Source organism: Triplophysa dalaica, chromosome 5 (assembly GCF_015846415.1).
Source record: "Triplophysa dalaica isolate WHDGS20190420 chromosome 5, ASM1584641v1, whole genome shotgun sequence".
Classification (NCBI taxonomy): Eukaryota; Metazoa; Chordata; class Actinopteri; order Cypriniformes; family Nemacheilidae; genus Triplophysa; species Triplophysa dalaica.
Window position 1 is genome coordinate 24,899,792 of NC_079546.1, and position 14,287 is coordinate 24,914,078.

The 14,287-nt window shown below is 36.6% G+C and overlaps 1 protein-coding gene across 1 annotated transcript; it reads left to right on the top strand.

The window, feature by feature from the left end:
* The first annotated feature begins 262 nt into the window (after positions 1-262).
* Positions 263-9,986, top strand: LOC130420447 (putative C-type lectin domain family 20 member A). The gene is made up of 6 exons (XM_056747734.1): positions 263-304; positions 415-478; positions 2,483-2,851; positions 6,703-6,987; positions 8,170-8,255; positions 9,972-9,986. The coding sequence occupies exons 2-6, from the start codon at positions 445-447 to the stop codon at positions 9,984-9,986; spliced, it is 789 nt and encodes a 262-aa protein (XP_056603712.1). The 5' UTR covers positions 263-304; positions 415-444.
* Positions 9,987-14,287: the final 4,301 nt, after the last annotated feature.

Consider the following 14,287-nt stretch of genomic DNA (forward strand, 5'->3'; position numbering starts at 1 on the left):
ATGTTTGCACACATTTCAAAAAAGATTATTTCTAACAAACGTCTTTGAGATTCATGTGTGCAGTGGTGAATATTTCCACACACTGTTTAAGCTTTGAGGCTTTCATTCAAATAACGTTGCAAAGTTTAAATGGAAATGAGCACCTGTTCCAGTAGACTGGGAACACTTTTGCATAAGGATGACCCATTAACATTAGTGTAGGTAAATAAAGGCAATGAAGGACGTACTGACACAAACTAAATATATAAGCTTTGAACAAACAGAGACACTTCATGTTGATCTTCACCTCTGACTGTTGTTACAGGTAAACTGAACTGCTTCATACTATCATTTATCAGAGTGTGTCTTGTTCTGTACTTCCTTTTACACTTGCAATCATATTTACTTTTTTATTCAATATTTGTACTGTTTCAGATTCATTTCATACTGTAAAAGCCGTCAGCAATGGAAAGACTGATACATGTGCTGCTGTTCTCAGGTCAGTGTTTAACTTTACACAAGTCTAAGGTTCAGTAATGACTGTTGAAGTATTCGCAGTAGTTGGCAGCGTTTTCTGAACTCAATCAGTGTTTTCAGAGAGAGAGAGAGAGAGAGAGAGAGAGAGAGAGAGAGAGAGAGAGAGAGAGAGACAGAGAGACAGACAGAGAGAGAGAGAGAGAATTTATATTTTCTATTTGTCAGCCCTCGTGTTCAGCCCCCTCGTGTGAAGACCGACGAGAGTAAAGACCTGCGACTCTACCTGCGTGACTCCACCGAGCAAAGACACCTGCAAAGCACATCAGTATATTTTACATTTATACATTTTGCTTTCATTTAATTGTCTGCTAACATGTTGTAGTGTATTTCGGGGAAACTATGAATTCGATCACAGTAAAAGACGTATAATTAATGATGATTAACTATACCTATTTTATACACTTTGTCGGATTCGGCAGACCAAATAATAGCAACGAACTTAATGCACTCGTCCAGCGTACATCGTACATCGTACATCAAATCTAAGAAATATTACTTTTCTGGCCTTGGATAACCAAGGCCAGGCTCATCATAAGGGTCAATGGGGAAGATGTGTTTCCTCACTGAGGAAACGTGCCACAGTGACCACTTCCTACCGTAGGGAGGAGTTCAGTGGAGACACCAACATGGCCTTGCCGGTAGGGGAGAACTCATGGGAGGAATGTGCGGACTGAAGGAAGTACACTGTATGTATTCGTCCAGAAAATGTCACCTCCCTTTTGTAATTATCCATTGTTAATTAATCCCTATTTCTATCCCTTTAGTGTCATAAAAAACCTTAGTTCTTAACACTTTTCCAGATGCCTTACAGAGACAGATGATTAACGGAAATGGACTTACGGAACAGAGACTTATGGAGATGGTGGTCTAGTGGGTTAAACCACTGAACTGGTAAATCAAAGGTTGCTGGTTTGATCCACTGCCACTGCGTCTCTGTTGGTCAGGAAGTGAGGTTTACCTTGCAGAGCACTCTCTCGCTGGCCTCCATTACACAGGCAAGCCCCTTACTGCTGAAAGGCTACAAGTTTGTTTTGGTACTCGCCCGACTTAGTTTTCTAAAGTGTTTTTTGAGAAAATGCTAACCCTGCCTTTACTGACTGGATGTCTGCTGAACCATCAAATCTATCCATCTATGTACTGACATTTTTGCCGTTATATTTCCAACATTTTGTCAGTAAAATAACCACAGAGTAAAGCAACCAAGATGTTTGTTCCATTGTTGTGCTCTTTTTGTTTCAGACTTCATGCATTCATAAAAAGGTTCAATATTTTAAAATTGAAAAAAAGAATTAATAGAGCAATTATTTGTAAATTATAAGAGAAATTAAAATAGCACTGTGGAGGGATGCCAAGAAATTACTATAGAAATGGCAGTTAAGTACTAACAGTGTACTTTACCACACTGTTAATTCTTCCCTGATTACCCAGTCAACACTGTGATGTCACAGCAATCTCACAGTGATGTCACAATGAGTTTACAGAAAGCTCACGATGAGGTCAAACTGTAACCTCACATCAAACTCACTGTGTTCTCAAACTGTGATCTTAGAGGTTTAGATGTGACTCTGGTTTGTCATTTGAAGTCATCATTATGATGAAGAGTGTTTGCTTTAGTTGAGCTCTTGACTCTACAGTGTTTGACTTCTCTTCCTCTGGCTGCTGTAACTGTGTGTTTACTATGGTAGAGCACATTTGTTATATCGAGTTATATCAAAGGAGTCTTGGATGATAATATAATAATTGGTAAATGATTGTGAGAAATCTGTCGGTTTGTTTGATAGTAGAGAGTGAGATTCTACTAGTTTGATATGTGCAGATATTTTAAAGGTCTTTTAAATTAATTATGCACATATACTCTGTCTCTCTCTCTCTCTCTCCCTCTCTCTGTCTCTCTCTCTCTCTCTCTCTCTCTCTCCCTCTCTCTGTCTCCCTCTCTCTCTCTGTCTCTCTCTCTCTCTCTCTACAGTGCTCTGTCTGTTCATTCAGAGCATCTCATGTGAATATGTTCTGATACGGGAGAAGATGACTTGGAATGAGGCACAGGTTTACTGCAGACAGCATCACATTGATCTGGTCACCGTTCAAAACACTGAAGACTGGACGAATGTACAGAGAGAAGTTCAACCAGCATTGACTTCAGACATCTGGATTGGACTCTTCAATAACATTTCAAGCTGGCAGTGGTCATATCAAAATGAATACATTTCATTCTCCAGATGGTCTGGAACTGAACCAAACAACGCTTATGGAAAGGAGGAATGTGGCGCTTTATGGTCTGATGGTGGATGGGATGATAGAGACTGCTCTGCTGAATTTCCCGTATTTTGCTACAAAGGTATGACATAAGACCGACACATGTCAATCACATGAATATTTTAAGTAGTAAATGTATTGTTTTTGCATTAAATTCAACTAAGTAATATGATTCAATCCTCTCATTGACCAGAATGCCTTTAGCAGACGCTCTATTTTGAAAGATTTGAACTTACAAGAATTAATAAACAATAAAGTGATATGTTGTACAGAGACCTTTGCTTAAACCAATTTACAAGGAACAAAACTTGTTGAGAGAAAATGTTTTTCAGTGAATGAAAAAGCTAAAGGAAAGAGATTAAGAGTGATGTCACATGAGATGTTTTAAACTTCTGGAAGACACAGAAATGCTGTGTTTTGATTTACAGTTTTTCTCAATTGTTTACACACATTCTGTGAAAGCATGCCTCATATTCACAGAACTCTACACACAAATCCAAAAAAACACACACAATGGGCAAAACTCCTCAATTTTCCTGCAAAATGAAACTTTACATTCAAAACAATGTTATTTCTTCTCAAAATGGGATTTTGTTTTCAAATGATACACACAAGCCATCATATGTATAGACATTTATAAGAACCAGCTGAACACTAATGTGCTCAATGTAAAACACTATGATGAATGTAAAACACTTCTTCTCCATTCATCATAATGACTTAGAACTTTTTGTGGTTCATTGTTACACTTACTACAGACAGTACAAACATAAGCGTGTTGTAAAATATTTGAGAATATTGTTTTTATACTCAGAACACACAAATACACGGTACACAGTGTACAACCCATTCCCAACCAACACAAAGTTGGACATACACTACATACAAAACAACAGAAGAATCTACTACAGTAAAAGTAAAAAACGTTACAGTAAAAAAAAAAAAATATGCTGCATCCTCTCTTCTGTTGCGATCTGGCCACAGCACCTCATCCACATCACAAGCAATGTTTTCCCTGGCCAAGCAGCGGGGGAAATATCGTCTAGCATGGCGATTCCAGCCATGAAAAGCATAAGCTGCTATATCTCCACATATGTCCTCCATAGCTTGGAGAAGAGGTATACGCGTTTGTGGATTTCGATCATACACTTTTCATCTCCAGGAAGAAGAAAATTCCTCAATAGGATTGAGGAATGAAGAATATGGAGGGAGATACAAACTTAAAAGCGTGGGTGGGCAGTGAACCAGTTACGAACCAGAGTAGCCCTGTGGAAACTTACGTTCTCCCAAATGACAACGTACCTGAGCTGCTCTGGGCCATCTACCTAATCTGGTAGATCAGGAATGTAATTTCCCATAGACTTAACATTGGGACAAACTTTGACGGCTCATAACTCAAAATAAGGATGTCGTAGAAACTTACAAGTTACCACGTTTGAAAAGTCTGGCAGCCTCTATAAGAACATAACTCACAATGGGGTGTCAGTTGCACCCCTGGGGTGTAAGAGCCCCCCAAAATCCCCCTATACTTATAATGGAATAGGAAATATACCCATATAAGGCGCTATAACTGTCCCGTGTTCATTATCTTTGCAGTACAACCACTTAGAGACAAGGGGGTGGGCTCATTTTACTAAGGCAACAAATCAGTATCCCAGACACTTCATAAAGTTACGAAGCCACGCCCATAGCAACCATTTATAGCAACCTATCAACTGCTCCCATAGACTCTCATTATAAAAAGTCCAGATGCATATCTTTGCAGCACAGTGTCGTAGAGACAAGCGGGTGGGCTCATTTGACTAAGGCAACCAATAAGTATCCCTGAAACTTCATTTAGCTACGAAGCCACACCCACAGCAACCAAACATGTTAACTTAGCAACCATTTAACAATTCCTGTAACTCTATATCAGAACATCGTTGAGACACAGGGGTTGGTTCTTTCACTCATATATTAGAGTATCATCAAGTGACAGATGCTAAGCCAGGCCCATAGCAACCAAACAGGTTAGCCTGGCAACCGTTTTGCAATACCCATATCTCTGCATCAGAACATCATAGAGACACAGGGGTTGGTTCTTTCACTTATAGCTTAGAGTATAATCAAATGACAGATGCTTAGCCACGGCTGTAGCAACCAAACAGGTTAGCCTAGGAACAGTTTTGCAAAACCTATATCTCTGTATCAGAATTTCGTGGAGAGACAGAGGCTGGTTCGTTTCACTGACAGCTCAGAGTATCATCAACTGGCAGATGTTAAGCCACGCCCATAGCAACAAAACACTTAAGCCTAATAACCATTTAACAATACCTTTATCTCTGCTTCAGGACATCGTAGAGACACAGGGGTTGGTTCGTTTCAATCATAGCCTAGAGACCTATCATAATCTGTAAAATGATAAACCACGCCCATAGCAACCAAACAGGTTAGTTTAGCAACCGTTTAGCAATACCTTTATATCATCATCAAAACATTGCAGAGACACAGGGGTTGGTTCGTTTCACTCATGGCTTGGAGTATCATACTAGCAACATGCTAATCTTCACAAAATGAGGTCACATTATTTTTTCCATCATGTTAGAAAAAGTTTACCAATAAAACCTTTCAAACTATTTCAAACTCTTCAGGACAGGCTTTGTCAAGCCAACATATAGTTTATACTCGAACTTTCCAATCTTGTTTTATTTTATTATTTGTTTATTAAAAGTGAGTAATAACATATTTCATCATGAAAGATAATTAGTTGTAGTATCATCATATCCTCATGGCTCAGTGTTAACGGAGCTCTTATGAATCTGGTGCCTGGTTAGTTCCCAGTGTTAGTTGCTGTAGTAACTGAGTTTGAACTATTTCAAGTTTGCTCTATTTGTCATGATTCCACCTCTTCTTGTTGGGTAATTCTTGGTCTTGAGGTGGAATCGTACAGGATCCTTTGTTTTATGTGGGGAGATACATTTTTGGCCTTTTGGCTTTCCATACTCTCTCCCGAGTCTCGTCTGTTGCCGCCTTTTTGTCTCTCTAGCTTTCCCTTAGTGTTTGATCTGTGTCACCTGGTCCCTACCAATTATCCTGTGTTTGTTCCCCTTGAAATTGTCCTCATGTTTCATTTTCCTGTGCTGGTTCATTGTACGTCTTACCTGGCGTGTTTGATGTCCCTCGTTCCTGTTCTTTGAATGTACATGCCTTGTTACCTTGTTCCTGTCCCTCGAGTTATAGTAAGTGTCAGTTTAGTGTTTTGTTTCCAGTGTTAATTGTTCTAGTCTAGTTAGTCACTGTCCCTGTCTATTTATATGTCATCCTGTTTTGGTTTTCCCCATCGTGGGATTTATTTTGCTTTTTTGTATAGTCTTGCTTTTTTGTATAATAAATATGTGTTACTACTTCACCAAGTTGTCTGCCTGCATTTGGGTTCATACCTCTCCCGTGGCACAGTGGTGGAATAGAAGACTTTCACGCCAGAGACCTGAGTTCGATTCCCCACTCTTACACTATGAAACCGAATCCACTGACAATAAGTCCAACAGACTCAAATCAGCCTGGTTTATTTTCTAATCTTGTTTTATGAAACAGCCCTCAGAAAGACCAAGAAGACGAGCATTGCATTAGTCCAGTCTAGAGATTACAAAGGTCTAGACCAGAAGTTGAGCATCATGCTCTGTCTACCAAACAGTTCTTTAAGCTAATTATCAAATAATCAAAAAAGATCAATTCAATTGTCCAGCTTGTTTAGTGATGTTGAGTGTTGATCTGTTGATATGAATAGTTTGTTGATCGTCACCAGTGATGAGATTCATAAACTGATTCTTGGTGTCTGTCTGTCTAAACTATGAGATGAAAATGAATAGTAAAAAAGGAAATTAAACTCACATCAAAATGTTATTTCTTTGATGTTGTTCTCTAATGCTGTTTATCAATCTCATCTTTCTACAGAGAATGAAACAGAAGCTGACAGGTTTGTTTTTGTTAATATCCCAATGAGCTGGCATGAAGCTCTGAGTTACTGCAGACAACATTACACAGATCTGGCCGTCATTCACAATAAAACTGAGGATCAAGTCCTGCTGCACCAGATGTCAATGCTAGGCATTAGTTATTCATGGATTGGTCTGTTCAGAGACTCATGGAAGTGGTCAGATGATATAAATGTTGTGGACGTGTCCTCCATTAACTGGATGACTGGACAACCTGACTTGACGGGCGTGAACCAACCTTGTGGTGTTATACATCCTGATGGTCTTATAGATGATCAACTGTGTTCAAATACTTTTCCATTCATCTGCAAGACACGTAAGTTTTTATGTGTGATCATAAACTACTCACAACACAAACATCATAAATACACAGAATGAGAGAAGAGACGTTAGACAAACAAAGCTGTTGATAGTCAAAATAAATAGTTTGACCAAAAATTCCATTCCATTTTCTACCGCTTATCCGAACTACCTCGGGTCACGGGGAAAATATTGATTTCCATTTTGTATTAAACATCAAAGACAGTGAGAAAAACTGATGAAAAAGAGTCACATTGATGATCATCTGATGTTAAACAGTCAGGGTTTAATAAAGCAATAAGTCATGTGAAGCAATGGGTTACAGTGTATTTTATAACAGCTAAGGGCGTTGTTGTACGAAATGAAGCGGAGTCATTAAAACCACATTAGCTGTTTTAAAATGAACTGTAACCCACTGCTTCACGTAGGTTTACTGCTTAAATAAAACGGTTAATCCATATGTGTGTCAAGGTTTCAAAAAATAAAGTAAATAAATGATATTAAGGCTATGTAGTGCAGTCAGCCGTTATAAATCGGGGTATTTTATAACAGTTTAGAACTGGGCTCAGCCAATCAGAATCAAAGACCAGAAGTGTCCATTTAATAAATAATAATAATGTGTTGAGACTTGTCTTTTGTAACTATACCAGTTTAATAAGAAAGTCTCCTCGAACAACAAGTCAGCACAAGAGAAGAAAATCCTGTTTTAATGTCAGATGTGCAGCTATTGTTAGTGTTCTACTGTCTTGATCTGATTTGTTCTTCTGAAATGTATTTTTGGTTAAAACGTTGAAGGATTAGAAGGAGAATATGACTACATAAAGATTTATACATGAGCTCTGATTTTCTTAATCTGGTTGTTTTTTGGGTCGTGGAAGTTCCACCAGAAACACTCTGGAGACAATATGATGAATTAATGATTATTATTTATTCATTGTTCCTTAGTGTATCATAAAGAACATTTGCTATGAAAGCAAAATGAGAAGTTGACAAATTATTCTATTTGTGTTAAACACATGCAGCTGTTGTGTTAGAAAGATTGACTGTAGATGTGTGTAACTGTTGTGATGTTGTTTTCTTCACACTTTATATGAGTAGAAAATAAATACATCTTTTAATATTCCAGAGACCAAGAAACAGATTGTGAGATTTGAGCTGAAATCTGGTCAGAATGTCAATGATCCTGCAGTGATGAAGACCATCTTACAGTCGGTGAGTATTCAACTATTTGTGTTGAAAGTGTGTCCTACACAACACAATGAGCTGACACACATATAGTAGAGTTTTTCAGACTCACTCAAACATGTTTGTTACTGGATTAAGACACAATCACACTTGACTTTTTGTTCCATTGACTTCTATTAATTGTCATGCAAATTTGTTTGAAACACAGCGAAATGCAAAATATATTCTAAGTTCAAGTTTGGTGAACTCTGACCTATGAATTCATGTCACGTGAGTGCGTGAGACCAATAGAAGATCAAAATGTCACAGCGTGACCTCTCTGTACTGAAATGTAAAAGATGGAGGAATCACTGACACATTTTCACACCGTCTGTGTTATAATGTAGTCTGGTTTCCACTCTGGTTTTATGCAAATTGTGAACTTTCATATGAGAAATGAGTGATAACACAGAAGAGATTCTACAATCAGTCCTGGCCTACAGGCACATAAAGAGACATCAGGGCGGTACACTGACTTCATTGATCTATATGTGTGTATTTTAAGACTTTTACAGTTTAAATTAGATAACAATAGCTAACAGATAACCATGTGTGTCCTTTCATTATTATCAGCATCAATAAAAAAGTAAACTCATGTTCAACAAATATTATACAATCTATGTTGTCACAAAACTACAGGAGCCATTGAACAAATTGTTTATTTATTACAATTGTCATTCAATAAAACAATAAAATAAATTAATATTAACATAAATTAAATTAAATAGTTATATTATTAGACGATAGCCAGACTGATAAACAAACACAGACCGGAAGTTAACTCCAGTCCAAGCACAAACAGAAGATAAAACAGTCGATTCATGGCTCCAGTGAATATTTAACCCCCAAAACTTTAATTCTGTCATCATTTACTCACGTCAGATTGTTTCAAACCTGTTTAAATGTATTTATTCTGCTAAACACAAATGAGGACATTTAGAAGAATGTCAATCAAACAGATCTCATCCCACATTGACTCCTGTAGTATTTACAGAATGTTTCCTATTATGTCGATAAATGTGGGATGAGATCTGTTTGTTCGTATTTGGCTCTAGTTTGTCTGGTGTCTCTGAATTGTTATAAAAGGACACTCAAAATGATTGACGGATGTGAAAAACGCAGAAACAGGCAGTGTGTACATGTGATTGAGAACGTGAGGTCATATTTATGTTTTTAACGACTCAATGTGCAATGGGCTTAAGAGTGTGTGTCATGATTGTTTGTGTTGTGTAGATTCAGGAGAAACTGACAGATTTGAGCGTACACAATGACACAACAGTGACCTGGAGAGTGCAGCCTGATGGAAATGTTTTCACACCAAAACATGAAGATGAAGAGAAACAGAAAGTGTGTTCAGACTTCTGACCGATCACGACACAGTCGTTGTGTTTAAAGACGTCATTTTCATCATTTGAGAGAAACTTTGAAATACATGTTTTATAAGATTTGCAATAACGTAGACGTTTATAATAACTTCAGTTAGTCTCATTATTTTGTTATCCAGTCAAATATATTTAGTTATTCTTGATTGATCTTATAATTCAGCTTTGAAGATGTGTGTTATTAATGATATTATAGTGATAGTAGCGTGACAATCTATTAAACTACAATCTAATGATTACAGATTAACACAATGACATGTGACAATGTGAGTTAAATGTTTATATTCTGTGTGTTTAATCTTGTGTGTTTGTGTTTGGTGAGGTGTGTAGACTGTAGCAGCTGAACATGTAATGCTTTTAGATCAAAACTTTTACAACATACAGTAGTAGTATTCACAACATATAGTAGTAACATGTGTGATGAATCTATGAAAATGATCTATGAAAATAATTGTGTTGAAGTGAACTGTGCAAATACATAAATAAATAATAAAACATGTTAAACATATTGTTGAATGATGTGTTTCTGAGTCTCATCAATCGCTTCTGTCTCTCAACAACACAATAAGATATTTGTATATTTTGTGTAGCCGACTCTGTGCTGGTTTGTATTGGCCGCCTCCAGTTTTCCTTTGGTTTTTCCTCCAGCTAATGCTGTGACATAAGTGTGACGTTGACACTAAAAGGGTCTTTGGTTTACAATCTGCAAACTTAATAACTAAATAATAAAATAACAGAATAACATAATTATATTAGTGAAGGTTTTTAACAGGTCCCATATTAGATGAAAAGATAATATTCGTAACACAATTATACTTATCATGTGAGGCGACAAGTGTATCCCAAATAAACACCTACACAGTGGTCTTAATGTTTAATTCAAATCATTTCATGTGTGATTTAATCCACAACGTTTTCCATTAACATTTAACAAAGCAATCTTAGGTTTTTCTTACAATTTTTCACGTTAACAATAAGCTTTAAGATGATCGAATTTTCACGGGAAATCTCTTATGATGAGGTGTTTAAACTAAACATTTCCCCAAGCGCTTTATTTTTAATTAAAAGCTGTTGCATGTAGGCTCAAATTTTGCATGTCAACTTTTGATTAACTGTGTCTGTTAAGAAAAACATTTACTATTGTTGAATTGTTGTGTTGTAAGAAAAATTGTGAATTCATCAGACCACATAACAACTCGAAGTTTGCTTATTTTAAAACAGCATTTGAATGGAAAATGTCAAAACACATATTTTATTTGAAAAAAAGTGTATCTATTGACAACGTGTCCGTAAATATTTTTCACACCAGATGGGACGTGACAATCCCATTAGAAGAAGCCACGTGTCATGTCACATGGTAATGAAGCTAAATTACTAACTGGGCCTATATGTCGAAATAAGGACACATCCCCGGTTGAAAAAGTATGAAAATAATGTGTTATGAAATAACCCAGATTTTTTTTATTTAATTTTTTATTATTATCATGATCTCAGACTTTAAGGTTTGTGTCAAGGATTGCGTGGACGAACCCAATTGCAGGCAGACACGAGGGTGAAGTAAACAGATATTTAATCACAAAAAAAACAATACAAAAAGGCAAAACAAAACCCACGATGGGGGAAAACAAGACAGGCTTAAATATAATAGCAAACAAGGAGACGGACTAACTAAACTATAAAACAACACACTTGAACAACAATGACTAAACTCACTAAGACTGGTGAACACAAACCAGGAACAAGGAACATCCAAATATGGGCAGGGCAGGGCGAGGCGAGGCGAGGCGAGGCGAGGCGAGGCGAGGCGAGGCGAGGCGAGGCGAGGCGAGGCGAGGCGAGGCGAGGCGAGGCGAGGCGAGGCGAGGCGAGGCAACACTTACATACACACGGGTATCATATACAATGAACGAGCACAGGACAATGAAACATGAGGACTATAAATAGGGAGACAAACACAGGATAATTGATTAGGGGCCAGGTGAAACAGATCAAACACTAAGGGGAAGCTAATGAGACGGAAAGGGCGGGAAAACAGACGAGACTCGGGGAGAGTATGGAAGGCCAAAAGGTCAACAAACGTCTCTCCCCACATGAAACAGAGGATTCTGTTTCGGTTCTGCCTCAAGACCAGGAATAAATCAACCAAGATAGGCAGAACCGTGACAGTTTGCTTTTGTTAAACTAACACTGAAATATATGACTGCAATACATGCAGGATTTAAATGATTTAGGATGTTAAAAAAACAGAAAACACGCATTCATTACTGAAGACTAAAAGATTAAAACAGAAATAATTATTGTTGATTATAGTCCTTTATATAGTAATTGTGTGTGTTTGATTTTACTGATGTTTTACTCATTAATAAAGCGGTTATGTAAACTGGACATAAACAGAAGCCTGTAAAGTGGGCTCAGAACAATCCCCATCACTGGACGATCACTGCACAGTAAAGTCTCTGGTGTAAAAATGAGTCCATACCTATTAGTGTTAAACTTACACTGAAGCAGAGTCTTTCTGGTGTGAAATGTTTATTTATTCATTCAGTTAAATAATCAATTGAGTTCACATTACAAGTGATGATTGATGATTAATGATGAACACCTGCTGTTAACAAACACAATCACTGAAGAAACATCAACAATAAGAATTCACTCTGATAGTGTTTAGTGTTTTCTTCAGTGATTGTGTTTGTTAACAGCAGGTGTTCATCATTAATCATCAATCATCACGCTCAACAGGTTAAAATGTCGCCTATTGCAACCAAATAATAGCTGTTTGTTAACAGCACAAAACAAAATAAAACTGCAAAAGCTCCAGATATAATAAATGAATCAGACTTTACTGTACAATTATGTGTAAATGTTGTTTATAATAAACTCAAAGCAAGTGTGCAGTGCGTCTAAACATCCTTTGCACAGTATTTTTCTTTCTTATGTAGCTTCTCTGTTACAAACTAAAGCCGCTGTGTGAGTGAAAAGTGACGTTGATTCCAGTCAATAGACAAATACTGAATTTTTGGTGTTATTATTTTAATTCTCATTGGGTGGGCAACACATACGTTTAGGGGGTCTCATCTCACCCCTGCCCATGTCTGGAGCGTCTCTGTTAACACAATGAGTTTGTGTCACGGGTCCCGTCTGTGGAACTCGTAGGCAGATTAAAAACCTGAAATTTCAGGAGAAATAAATACAAGAAACACTTTGTGTCTTTCTTCAGATGCGTCTGACAGCGTCTGTTTATTAACATATTTAAACAGTTCAGTCATATGATCAGTTCTCTTCAGTTCATCTGTTTCATTTTTAACATATTCTTAAAATAACAAGAATAGTGATTCTTAGTACATATATCATCTACATGTTTATATGAAAAATAAGGTTTGTATTTAAAACCCTACATTACATTGTCCATAAATCTCTTCCTTGTGCAGCAACACATTGAAACGTTTCTTTAGTCCGACAATCTGTTTTCTGTATAAAAAATAAACTATTAACATATTCATCAATTTAACATCAATATGACCTGAAATACAACCCCAACTCATGTGACTAAAATATCCATTGTATCAAATACACACTTTTCTTATTAACGTGAACACAATATATACAAGTTTGAGCCCTTTTACCTGAAGAGATTTTACTGACATACATAAGTTAACTTACAGATGTTTCTATTAACAGTCAACATTTAAGATTCACAATCTACACAATACAAATATCAAGTAAGTAAGTTAAGTTATTTAATACCAAACACATAAAAACACATTAACTTACTCGGTATTACATGAATGTTTGGAAAACATATTTACTATTATAATAAAACCTGAAATTTCATGAGAAATAAACACAAGAAACACTTTGTGTCTTTAATTAAGATGCGTCTGATAGTGTCTGAGATAAACACACACACGTCACCATGACAACACATAGGCGCCCCCTTATGGCAGAGGCCGGTATTACACTGTTTTAAACTCAGTGTGTTACAGTAATTATTTAAACAGGCTCAGAACACACATTAATAAAACATAAATATTTACAAATACACATTATAATGTAGATACGAGTGTGTATTTCACATGTGGTTGCCACTTGTTCAACATTAGTTTGTTCTTCACCCACACTGTTAAATAATTGACAGGTTTTCAAAAGATTTGACTAAATATTGTATTTATTGTTAACACTAACATTACAGTATATTCCTGTGAAACAGTCATCTTGCTTTTGAGTTACGTTACACAGTAAAGATTAATGAGAGTGAATAATGAAGTGAAGATCCTTGATGAACATTTACTGATAACAAGCAGAATCACTGAAGAAAAGATCAACAAAACACAACAACTACAACTGACTCACAGTCACACAACTTTAGATGAACATCAAGTGTAAATAACAGATGAACACATGAAATCTGTCAAGATCTCACCAGATAATGAAATAAAACACCATTAACATCTTCACAGACACCACTTTCACTTTATCTGTCATTTATGTATACAAAAGCTCTTTTTAAAAATGAACAGAACTTTGCTTTTCAGAAAATGTTGATCAGTGTTTTCTTAAGTTAGACACTTGATTCTTAAAACTTGTTTATTTGTACATTACGGTTCTCAGTAACATCGGTGCTATGACGCTTTTGTCACA

What these genes read in the sequence shown, in the direction of transcription:
- LOC130420447 (XM_056747734.1), top strand. Translation starts at nt 445, where the DNA reads ATGGAAAGACTGATACATGTGCTGCTGTTCTCAG. An exon ending in ACATGTGCTGCTGTTCTCAG is followed by an intron (nt 479 to 2,482) that starts GTCAGTGTTTAA and finishes CTCTCTCTACAG; the next exon opens with TGCTCTGTCTGTTCATTCAG. An exon ending in TCCCGTATTTTGCTACAAAG is followed by an intron (nt 2,852 to 6,702) that starts GTATGACATAAG and finishes ATCTTTCTACAG; the next exon opens with AGAATGAAACAGAAGCTGAC.